Source organism: Carcharhinus amblyrhynchos, chromosome 30 (assembly GCF_965287045.1).
Source record: "Carcharhinus amblyrhynchos chromosome 30, sCarAmb.v2.hapA, whole genome shotgun sequence".
NCBI classification, from domain to species: Eukaryota; Metazoa; Chordata; class Chondrichthyes; order Carcharhiniformes; family Carcharhinidae; genus Carcharhinus; species Carcharhinus amblyrhynchos.
Window position 1 is genome coordinate 23,317,834 of NC_137353.1, and position 12,913 is coordinate 23,330,746.

General features: G+C 49.0%; 1 protein-coding gene across 1 annotated transcript in view; it reads right to left on the reverse strand.

The window, feature by feature from the left end:
* The window catches only part of fhad1 (forkhead-associated (FHA) phosphopeptide binding domain 1), a 108,244-nt gene that overhangs the window by 40,106 nt on the left and 55,225 nt on the right, over nucleotides 1–12,913 (reverse strand). Inside the window, exon 24 of the mRNA XM_080214937.1 lies at nucleotides 315–453. Within this exon, the coding sequence (XP_080071063.1) occupies nucleotides 315–453 (139 nt within the window). The remainder of the gene's footprint in view (nucleotides 1–314; nucleotides 454–12,913) is intronic.

Below are 12,913 nucleotides of genomic sequence, written 5' to 3' on the forward strand. Positions count from 1 at the left end.
GGCTGAATTCGGGTAAGCAGTGAAAGGGAGAGACAGGCAAATTCAGTTTCCCAAATCTCTGGGAGGCTGGTTCTGGTGGTGCTAAAGGATGGGATACTCGAGGAATCAGCTGCACAGGAGGAAAGGACGGTCTGTCTTCTGACTCAAGAGGAGATTGTGTGGTATGGGGAGACCTGGGGGAATATGAGGTGGGATGCGGAGGAGCAGTAACTGCAGGGGCGTTGGAGGTGATAGTTACTGTACTGCTGGGTGATATTTGCTGACAAGTGCCGAGGAAGGGACAAGACGCTTTCGAGAAACTGACGGGGCCTTACTAGGAGTGCAAGTCCTTTCCAATGCCTTGATCCTGTCTCGTAACTCAGCCAGTGCTTCACGCTGTCGCTGGATAATCTCCTCGTGTCGGTGACCTTTGCACTGTGTCGCGAGCATCACCACCTCAGGGCTGACCTTATCCTGCAATGATATATTTGGACAAGAAACATTAACACTTGAGCCTGTGCAGTGAATCGTGAGAGTTAGTGATGTAGCAGTAATACCCTAAAGGCCAAAGGATGAGGATGTACCACATGGGAAGAGGATTTCACTCTTCCTCAGCATCCTGACTTCATTCCATTTACTCTGGAGGATTAGGGAAGTGTTGGGCAGGATGATTGAACCAACAGAGGAGACCAGTGTAGATAACGGAAACTCAAATCGCTGAAATTGCAATTTGTCTTTGCAAAATGGTGTAAAACTCACATTTTCACAAGCAGCACCTTTTCTTTTAAGTTTATTTATTAAGTAATAATAACAAATAATTATTACAATTAATTAATTAATTAATTATTATTAATAAGCAAGTAGGCTTACATTAACACTGCAATGAAGTTACTGTGAAAATCCTCTAGTCGCCACACTCCTGTTTGGGTACACTGAGGGAGAATTTAGCACGGCCAATGCACCTAACCAGCACATCTTTCGGACTGTGGGAGGAACTCAGAGCACCCGGAGGAAACCCACGCAGACTCTGGGGGGGAACCTGCAAACTCTGCATAGTGAGCCGAGCTGGGAATTGAACCCAGTCCCTGGCGCTGTGCCAATGTGCTTGAAGGCAGGGTTGGGTGGGCTGTGGTGGAATTGAACCAGGATTCCCACTCTTGATTTGCAATCCCAACGGGAATGGATCATGCGGAGCAGAAACACCAGCACAGGAAGGGTGGGCCAAATGGCCTGAGTCTGTGCTGGAGGGCCCTACCAAATATCCACATGGGGACATGAGGTGAAGGTCAGGTGCGCACCCCCCCTCCCCACACCCACCACCAAACCTGGTCAAAAAGCTGGCCAACACTCACTAGATGTGAGTTCGCTAATTGAGTCATAAAACCTCACACCAGGAAACACGGTGTCACAGTGGGTTGGCACTGCTGCCTCACAGCTCCCGGAACCCGGGTTCAATTCCCAGCTTGGATCACCATCTGTGTGGAGTTTGCACGTTCTCCCCGTTTTTGTGTGGGTTTCCTCCGGGTGCTCCAGTTTCCTCCCACAGTCCAAGGATTAGCTGGTTTGGCCGTGGTAAATTGCCCCTTAGTGTCGGGGGGGCTAGCAGGGTAACTGTGTAGGGTTACAGGGATAGGGCCTGAGTGGGATCGTTGTCGGGGCAGAATCGATGGGCCAAATGGCCTCCTTCTGTAATTCTACGATTTAGGAAAAAGCAGAAACATTGCAAAATTAATTTACAAATATTGTCGAGTTGAGAGAAAGCAAGAGAGAAAGATTCCCAACTCTTAAGCTGATGGTGTTACAGGAACAGTGAGGTTTAATGGGATCACAAATCTTTCCTGGGTGACAGAACTCTGCGTTTTTACACAGCTTTCAACACTGTCCCCAGCCAGACAATAAAACACTCTCAACACCTTCCTCTCCCGGGGGGGGTGGGGGGGTGTGTGTGTGTGACGGGTGACGCTATCGCTCCAAGCAGCACTGCTCACAGGTCTTTCAGGAGCTTAATTCACCAAATCCTTTACACGTTCAATCACACATTGGAAGCGGGGAGGGTGGGGGGGGAGGTGTTAAAAAAAAGGCTACCGCGATTAACAAGGATGGGAAAGCAACTTAAATAGACGAAGGCAGGGTTAAGGCAAGGAGTGAGGCATGCCATTAATAACAGTGGCAGCACCACAGATCCAGCAGGGCCCCGCAGCACCAATCTCAAAGCAACCAGTCAGCCACTTCACAGAGTCAAAAGGCTGTAATCTAATAGAGCAGGAAGGAGTCTTTCTTCCCTGTCTGCTAATCTCGGTCTTTATACAGGCTCTTCAATACAATTAGTGCTTCCGCAGCACCCACTCCCCCACCCCCCAACCCCTTGCTGTCACACCACCCCAACCGAACTGGTGAATCGGTTCAATTCTTTGGGTAAGGGAGGACTAGGTGAAGGGCACTGGGGGAGTGGGCCTCCCCGTTTCGCTGTTCACCGTGGTACATAGACTCTCCGTCACTAATCCGCGGAGGCTCTCTGACCCTCCCCGGCAGTGCGGGATGCATTACTGCGCCGCGGAGTTGGAAAGCCTGTTCCTCGGTTCTCTCAGGGCCTGACTGAACTTGTATGAGCCTCACGCTCAGGCCCTGACACCGCTGAGTGATTACTCAGCACCACTTGCAGAAGGTGATTAATTCTCTTGGCACCGCAAGGCTTTTTTTTTTCCCTTTTCCACCTCGTGCGCTGTCACATATCATCAGGTTGGCACTTTAATTTCAGTGATGGAGTACCTGCCAGCGGCACAGAGAGGGAGAGTTCAGAAAGGAAATAAACTCCAACGGGTAACATTCACTCTCTCCAATCCTGAAACCTTTCCCTTCTCTCTCCACCCTCCCCCCCCACCTTGCCCTTGTTGGGTCAGGCAGCAAACCTGAACAAAAACATGCATTTATTTCAAGGTTTTAATGTAGGTTCAAAGAATCCCTACAGTGCAGAAGGAGGCCATTTGGCCCATCGAGTCTGCATCAACCACAATCCCACCCAGGTCCCACTCCCGCAACCCCACATATTTACCCTGCTAATCCCCCTGACACTAGGATCAATTCAACATGGCCAATCCACCTAACCTGCACATCTTTGGATTGTGGGAGGAAACCCACACAGACATGGGGAGAATGAGCAAACCCCACACAGACAGTGGCCCAAGGGACCCTGGAGCTGTGAGGATGCAGTGCTAAGCACTGTGCTACCCAAATATTTAGGTGTTCAACAAAAACTCGATCAAAGAAGTAAGTTGTTGAAGAGGGTTTTAAAGGGCTTAGGAAAGAGAATCATTCATGTTTCTACAGTTCCCACAGGCCACGGTAACCATTAACCTCATACTCCAAAGGTTTTGCCTAATTGTCATTGACTCATCCAGAAGGAACACAGCCCCTGTCACAGGGGTCTTCTCCAACCCCCTCCCAAAGTCCCTCCATTGGCGCAGCTACCCCTGACTCAACTCCCTCTTTTAAGCTCAAATGTTGTCCATCCCTTCACTCTCTATAAAGCCCAACTCTGTCCAATGTGATGAGGGAGACGGAAATAGGAGGCAGTAGTGCGGAGCAGGCTGACAGAAGCCTGGCAATAGAGAGGCAGCTTGGGAGAAACTGGGCTAATGAGGCAGGAAGAGGTGGGACATTATTGTGGCTCAGGGCACGTCAAGATGCTGCACACACAAAGACCTGTTTCATAGCAAAGAGCTGAGTGTTATGTGGGTAAATATGGTGGGCAGGAAGACCATGAGATGGTGAGTCTGTGAAAGGCCGTGGGATATTGTGATGACATGAGAGAAATCCAGCCTCTGTTTGGATTGTGGTGTTGAATGGATCCAAAGGAAATTCTTTGTGGTTGAGTGGCTTGTGGCCACTGCCTCAGAGCAGAAGCTCTGGGTTCAAGTCTCAATCTGTGACTTGTCAGTCGCGGAAGGATTGCTCAAACTGCAGTTCATACAGAGTGAGGATTAGTTCCCTGAATCCTTCACACTATTCCCCAAATGGGAACAAGGTGAGTGCAGATACACAATCAAACATTGGACCCAAGCAAGATCCTTCTGGTGTGAGTTAACAAGTGATACTGGTATTAGTTACATTGATATAAACAGGACGGCACGGTGGCACAGTGGTTAGCACTGCTGCCTCACAGTGCTAGAGACCTGGATTCGATTCCCAGCTTGGGTCACTGTCTGTGTGGACTCTGCACGCTCCCCCCATGTCTGCGTGGGCTTTCTCCAAGTGCTCTGGTTTCCTTGCACAGTCCAAAGACATGCGGGTTAGGTGGATTGGCCGTGCTAAATTGCCCCTTAGTGTCAGGGGGATTAGCTAGGGTAAATGCATGGGGCTATGGGGATAGGACCTGGGTGGGATTGTGGTTGGTGCAGACGCGATGGGCCAAATGGCCTCATTCTGCACTGTAGGGATTCTATGAAACTGGGTGCTGTGGTGATAAAAACAGCTGTTAGGCATTAATAGAATCAGGATATTTTCAGGAAATGAAGTGTAGATTCTACGAATTAAGTTGCTGGGAATTAAATGTAGACTCCAGGGGTTAAGGGCTTTTACCAATAGTGGAGAACTTTGGGAACAAGGTGAAAGGTCAAAGTTCAGTGAATGTCAGCAGTTAAACCACTGCAGTAGGGCAAGGAAGAACTATCAGTCATATTTAAGACCAGTCTCATGCCCATTTCAGGCTGCATTTTTGGCTTTTTCTAACATGGTGGATGGAGTAGTTTTGGCAGGAACTTCCTGCTGGCTCTGTTGGAGATTTAGGAGGAGGTACACAACAGAAACAACACCTTCTATTTATAAAAGCACCAAGAACTTCATAAAAAGGCTCAAGGCGCTTCGCAGGAATATTCTGAAAAACATATCATCGAGTCACAGATGGTCGAAAGCTTGGTATTTAATGAGGATTGTCTAAAAGGAGGAAAGTGGGTGAGACAGAGAGATAAAGGGAAGATCATTCCAGGATTCAGGTCCAGACAACTGAAGATGTGGCCATTAATGGACAAGTGATTAAACCTGGGATGCTCAGGAGGCCAGAATTAGTGGGAGGGACAGATATCTCAGAGGGTTTATGGGGCTGGAGGAGTTCACAGAGATCGAATCCCTACAGTGCAGAAGGAAGCTCTTCGACCCACCAAATCTGCACCGTCAGCAATCCCACCCAAGCCCTATTCTTGTAACCCCACGTAATCCACCTGACACTAAGGGGCAATCCCACCCAGACCTGTTACCCATAACCCCAAGTATTTACCCCGCTAACCCCCGAACCTACACATCCTGGCACACTAAGGGGCAGTTTAGCCAATCAACCTAACCCGCACATCTTTGGAGCGTGGGAGGAAACCGGAGTACCCGGAGGAAATCCATGCAGACACGGGGAGCAAGTGTAAACTCCAAACAGACGGGGTGGCACGGTGCCACAGTCGGGGCTGCACAGTGGCAGTGGTGAGCACTGCTGCTTCACAGCGCCAAGGTCCCAAGTTCGATTCCCAGCTTGGGAATGTTCTCCCCGTGTCTACGTGTGTTTCCTCCGGGTGTTCCTGTTTCCCCGCACAGTCCGAAAGACGTGCGGGTTAGGTGCATTGACCTGAACAGGTGCTGGAGTGTGACGACTAGGGGAATTTCACAGTAACTTCATTGCAGTGATCATTTAAGCCTTACTTGTGACCCTAATAAATAAACTTTAAGACAGTGACCCGAGGCTGGAATTGAACCCAGGTCCCTGGCGCTGTGAGGCAGCCATGCTAACCGCTGTGCCACTACGCCAGCCCAATTGGGAGTGGGCGAGGCCAAAGAGGGATTTGAAAAAAGGGTGAGAATTTTAAAGCTGTCTAACTGGGAGCCAGTGTAGGTCGGCGAGTGGGGTGGAAAGGGGAACGTGAGTTAGTGTGAGTGGATACAAGGAGAACATCTCCTCCTGTTGGGGAAGAGCTTAACCAAACACCACCAATATAAGACAGTCACCAAGAAAAGTAATAAGGAATTCAGGAGAAACTTCTCCATCTAAAGAGCGTAAGAATATAGAACCTGTTCACAGGCAGCGGTTGAAGCAAACAGAGTAGATTCATTGAAGGGTGAACAAGTACAAGGTAGATTATAATGGTAGATTTAGATGAGAAACAATGGGAGGATGGAGTGGAACATAGACACTGGTACGGACTGGTTGGATTGATTGCCCCATGTCTATATGTCCAATGTAATGTCATTTGACCCTTAGTTAGCTTATTTCAGCCACTTGTGGCTGCTAACACTGGCTTCAGTGCTCCCCGATATTGGATGGCAAACCAGCCAGAGCTGCTGTCTTAGAATGACAGAATCCTACACTGCACAAGAAGGCCATCTGGCCCATCGAGTCTGCACCGAAAACAATCCCACCCAGGTCCCATCCCCATAATCCCGCCTATTTACCCTCCAAGTCCCTCTGACACTAAGGGGCAATTTAGCTTGGCCAATCCATCTAACCCATACATCGTTGGGACTCTGGGAGGAAACTGGAACACTCCGGAGGAAACCCACGCAGACACGGGGAGAAAGTGCAGACTCTGCACAGTCAGTCACCTGAGGATGGAATCAAACCTGGGTCCCTGGTCCTGTGAGGCAGCAGTGCTAATCACTGTGATGCCCTGTCCGTGATCACAAACTCATAATTCCCACCAGAAATCCCACCTGGGCAGATGACGGATGGGGATAGGATCAGGATGAGCTGCCGTACGAGCTCCTGTTCAGCAGTCCATGAAACCGGACTGCCCAGGCTCGCGTTCAAAGAACAAATAGTTGGATGAAGAGGATGTTTTGGTGACTGTACGTCTGAGCTGCAGCAGGGAGCCAATGGCTTCAGCACGTAAAGGGATTAAACTGGGGCCAGAGCTGCGATGATGTTGAGGGGATGGAGGATTGGCTTTGGTTACCCAGTGCTAATGTCAAACTCTCCGCGATCTGCCACAGTGCAGTTTGAATAAACCCTCCTTCTGTTGTGGACTGATTCCTGGGATGGTAGGATTGTTGTACCAGGAGAGATTGGGGTCTGGTATTCACTGGAGTTTAGAAGAACAAGAGGGGGTCTCACTGAAACATATAAAATTCGGACAGGGCTGGACAGACTGGATACAGGGATGAGGTTTCCCTTGGAATGGAGTGGTCTAGACAAGAGGTCTCAGGATCTGGGCTTTAGGACTGAGATAAAGAGAAATTTCTTCACTGAGTTGTGAACTTGTGGAATTCTCTACCACAGAAAGGCCAAATCACTGAGTGTATTTAAGAAAGAAACAGGTAGCTTTGGAGACACTAAGAACGTTAAGGAGTATGCTCCTGCTCTCTCCCCATAGTGTTCAGATAGAGGATCAGTCACGATCTCATTGAATGGTGGAGCCGGCTCGTTTTAAAGTTTATTTATTATTATTGGGTGTGTTATGTATCAGTGGGACTCAAAATGTGTAACATCAGAGTTCTCAACCACTTGACATCTGCCCTGTCGCCACTTTGTAAATCCTGCCCCCGGTGGTCATGTGGTGATCAGCGACATGGCGAGACCAGGCCACCAAATCAGGTTTATTTATCAGTGTCACAAGTAGGCTTACATTAACACTGCAATGAAGTCACTGTGAAAATTCCCTAGTCGCCACACTCCGGCGCCTGTTCAGGTACACTGAGGGAGAATTTAACATGGCCAATCACCAAACCAGCACAACTTTGGACTGTGGGAGGAAACTGGAGCACCTGGAGGAAACCCACACAGACACGAAGAGAATGTGCAGACTCCAGACAGACAGTGACCCAAGACTGGAATTGAACTGGGTCCCTGGTGCTGTGGGGCAGCAGTGCTAACCACTGTGCCAACTGGTGGTGGGCCAAATGTCCTACCCCTGCTCCTATTTTCTAAGTGCCCGTCAAGCATTCCTTGGCCCAGTGTGACACATGTTTGAAGCAGGTGGACATGCTTTTAGACAGACTGTCAAGCAGTCCATGGTCTGATACAGCATGGGGTCTGAGAGAGTGCAATGCTCCCTCTACTCTGTCCATCAAGGTGTCCAAGGTCTGGTACAGCACAGCTTCGATGTAGAGATATGCTCCCTTTCCGGGGTTCCTGGGTCAGGTAATGGAACAAGTTAGAAAGATCTCTTTACTGTGATCCAAGTATATGCCTCTGCTCCATCATGCACCAGGGTGACAGTTACCCTTTTCCATTCCTCTTGTGATCCTGTGACGGGAGTGATATTCTAATCGAAGGCCACTGGAGCCAGAGACTCTGTGATAAATCAGACAGAGCCAACTCAAACCTGCTTTACGCAAGACATGTAAAAGCAGCAGAAAAGGGCAACAAGGTATTTTAATTCAGAACCAGGAATCAAATCGGCGCCTCAGAAGACTGAGGAGATTAATCTGAGCATATTTCTCCCCTCAGGCAGATCATGATGGGCGAGTCAATTTTGCAAAAGACGTAATAAAGACCTCAGCGAGAGCGCGTGAGCCTCGCTTGGATGATTTCCTGCTGTTACATTAATGATAGTGTCTAGACTGATACATCGATGGAAGCAAGCCGGAATACGAAAGCATGAAGCCCATACTGGGACGCTGAGCTTAGGCCAACAATAACAGTCAAATCCTCCCCCCTCTGGTTTAACAACAGCAGAGGGTTCAAGCAGATTGTAAACTGCAAGCAAAACCTTGCAGACGGGAAATCTGAAATAGAAACACTCGACCTGTCCAGATATCTCCATATGTGACTGGAGAAGGTCAGGATGTTCTGTGGTATCATGGAGAGGTCAAAGGGCGGTCTTCGCCAGACCCGACACTGCGGTGGGCATCATCTCAGGCGCGCCTGGAAAATTTGAACAGCGGTTCTATCCTGCCTGTGACAATGATCCCTGTCAGCGTTGGGGTTGGAAAATAATTGTCCAATATTTCACGTTAACTCTTGCCCTCTTCGCAGATGCCACCTGCCTGACTGGCCAACTTTTTCCAGAGTTCTCCATCTTTATTTCTGCCCAGGTGTGCGGCCTGTCTGCCTCCATCCTGCAATAAGGCCCCAAGGAGCGGGATTTTCAGACCCGCCATGATCGGGAATGGAGGCGGACGGGGCCTGGAAAATCTGGCACTGGCCAGCGTGCCAGTTTCTTGGCCTTATTCCCAACAACGGGCACCTTTATTGAGGCGGAGTGGAGTGCAGGCTGTCAGGCCCTTCTTGTCGGCCTGGGTGCCAGGCCAGTGAGGCTGGCTGCTGAATCTGCTTCCTGCACTTAAAGGCTAAGAAAGGTCGGTGAGCAGACGCCTCCATGTTGAAACACCCTCTGAGTTCCTTGCCATTTACTGCAGTCTCCTGCTCCTCTCACACAGGAAGGCCTCAGCCACAGGGAACCTGTCTCTACGGCAACTTGTGCCCATCTGAAAATCCTATCGGGCTAAAGAGATCTGCGGCGGGGGGGAAGGGGGATCAGGATATTGAACTTGATGATCAGCCATGATCAAAATGGATGGCAGAGAAGACTCGAAGGGCTGAATGGCCCATTCCAGCTTCTAGTTTCTAAGTTTTTGAGGTAGAGGAGTATCGCCAGGCGATCCCTCCATCACGGATAAGCTTGGTAACCATTTTCCAGTTGAGCCCTTGGGATCTACAATCAGACGGCACATGGCACAAGTGGTTAGCACTGCTGCCTCACAGCGCCAGGGGCCCCGGTTCGATTCCCAGCTTGGGTCACTGTCTGTGTGGATTCTCCCTGTGTCTGCGTGGGTTTCCTCCGGGTACTCCAGTTTCCTCCCACAGTCCAAAGATGTGCAGGTTAGGTAGATTAGCCATGATAAATTGCCGTTTAATGTTAGGGGGAATTAGCTAGGGTTGTGGGGATAGGGGCTGGGTGGGATTGTGGTCGGCACAGACTGGATGGGCCAAATGGTCTCCTTCTGCACTGTAGGGATTCTGTGATAAAAGAAGCTCCCCCCCACCCCCCGAAGGCCTTTTCCCTAACTGAGGGACGCTGAGGACAATTGTTCCCCAAGGCAGAATAGCACAGGAATGTGCACTGACAGCATGGGGCTCCAATCACATCAAAATTACTATTGACATGTCGACATTGTGTGGAACGGAATATCCGTCTCTCCGCTGTGGTTAACTCGGCACAGATTGGGAATCAAAGCAGAAGGTTAATAGATTTGGAGTTGAAACATCAAGCATTCTGTCCGGAGCAATCAGCAAGAGTGTATGTATGAAGTATAGGTTAACACAAGACAAATGGAGCCAATTATAATGAGGTTGGATAATATGTTAATAATTCTTTGTTCATGACCTATATCCGCATTGCGATGCACCTTGCGTTAGTCTCAAAGCAGAACAAATGACACCTATAGCCAAGAGGACTGAACAGTTTGGGCACATGTAGACAAATCTGGGGAGTGTGCCAACCAATATGAAAATATTGCAGCAGTGGGTAATGTTTCATGTGGTTAGAAATGCAATCCCATTAACTTTGAGCTGCATCAATGTACCACAGTTTCGGTTTGTCATGAAAAGGTCACGCAGTCTCATTTCAAAATTAATATGTCCCACTGCTCCTGTTTAAATCAGGCAAATTTAAGATCAATGTTTACGCAAGTGTTACCACTGCCTCACAGAAAAAATATCCATTCCTGAAAGGGGGAATGGAATGTTTGTGATCCCCGTAAGAGAGAGGCGGGTATCCTTGGGGAGACCCGCTTGCAAGATGTCAGGTGATTGGTTCAGGTACTAGAAGTTCATAGGTCAAAGGCTAAGTGTCAGTGCATTGATGATGGAAGAAAGATGGCAGCTGTTCCTGGCCATTCCTTTGACTGTTGTCTCTTTCCCTCCTTAAATAGAAAGATAGGTCCCATCATGGGCGACACAGTGGCACAGTGCCTAGCACTGCTGTCTCACAGTGCCAAGGACCCCAGTTCAATTCCCAGCTGGGGCCAGTGTGTGTGTGGAGTTTGCACATTCTCCCCGTGTCTGAGTGGGTTTCCTCCGGGTGCTCCAGTTTCCTCCCACAATCCAAAGATGTGCGGTTTAGGTGGATTGGTCATGCTAAATTGCCCCTTAGTGTCAGGGGAACTAGCTAGGGTAAATACGTGGAGTTATGGGGATAGGGCCTGGGTGGGATTGTGGTTGGTGCAGACTTGATGGGCCAAATGGCCTTCTTCTGCACTGTAGAGATTCTATAGATAAAAGATGCCATGCTGTGCTTGATTGGAAAACCTAGGCCAAGGAAAGACACCATGGCGCAGAAATGTGGGTGTGCCCATTTTAGAGCAAGCAACTGCATTCCCTATGCCAGGCCTGAGGACCCCCAGATATTGGGAACAGGGGCTCACTATAATGGAACCCACCCCTAATGAGTTGGACAATATCGAGCTGGTGCTGTGGTCAGGAGCTGGGTGAGAACGCTGAGGGGATTGAGGATTAAATATGGGATCTGGGGGAGCAGAAGTGCTTGGGTTGCAATGAATTGCTCACCGCTATGTTGCAGCTGATCACAGATTGCCTGGGGGACAAATCCCTCCTGAACCTCAAATCATGACAACCCCTACTATTTGAACATGCAAAGAGTTGAGTTCAGGTGTGGGTGAAGGACAACTCATTTGTCCTTACCCAAAATGGGCATTCCCAGCCGGAAATAGTGACAAACCTTCTGTCCGCCATATTGGATCCCTAGTAGCCTGAGCGTCACCTCATAAACGGACGCTATACGGGCCAAATTCTAGGTCTAGATTTGAAAACAAAATAGAGAATGGGAAGTTAGGTGACGCACATCTTGGATATTAAAAGCCGAGTGGGTCCCAAAGGAAGGAAAGATTGAAGGAGGTCGGGAATTCTGGAATTCCATGGCTTTGAAGCCCTGGTCAAGAATCCATCTTAAGAAATAACACCCAGAAAGAATATACAGATTGTAATCTAAATTCAGAGAATATTGTCCATTGAAGGCATCACTTGTTTCATATTCTCTAAGGGGGAAATGGTGGGGTAACAGTAAGACCGCAATCCAGAGACCCCGGCTAATGTGTGGGTTCAAATCCCAACACGGCAGCTGGTGGAATTGAAAAGATATTCTCTGTAATCATGACTCAGAAACCACTGTTGATTGTCGGAGATACCCATCTGGTTTGCTAATGTCCCTTTAGGGAAGGAAATCTGCCGTCCTTACCCGGTCTGGCCTACATGTGACTCCAGAGCCACAGCAACACGGTTGGCCCTTAACTGCCCTCTGAAATGTTGTGACAAGCCACTCAGTTCAAGGGCAATTAAGGATGAGCAACAGATATTGACCTTGCCAGCGACACCCACGTCTCAAGAAAGAATTTTTTAAAAGTTACTATAACTGTTGGCTCACAAGATGCAGGTGAATGAATTGGTCTTCCTGCTCTCTGGTAACCATCAACTTTGCACCCCTGAATATAGTTAGAGGTATAGGTAAAAAAAAACAAGGGCAGCACAGTGGCACAGTGGTTAGCACTGCTGCCTCACAGCACTAGGGACCTGGGTTCGATTCCCAGTTTGGGGAATCTGTCTGTGTGGAGTTTGCACGTTCTCCCCATGTCTGCGTGGGTTTCCTCTGGGTACTTCAGTTTCCTCCCTCAGTCCAAAGATGTGCAAGTTTGGTGGCTTGACCATGCTAAGTTGCCCCTTATGTCCCAAGGTTGCACGTTAGAAGGATTAACCACGATAAATGTGTGGGGTTACAGGGAAAGGGCATGGGTAAAGATGCCCTGTCGGACAGTCTGTGCAGACTCGATGGGCCAAATGGCCTCCTCCTACGCTGCAGGGATCCTACGACATGCCAATCTCAGTTTTAGATCTTAGATTTATTTTTGACCTACACCGCCTAGACCCTCATCCCCTAAACAAAAGGATACTGACAAACTGGGACCACAGTCCCTCTACTGCTGTGAGGACTCTGTGGCTGGAATT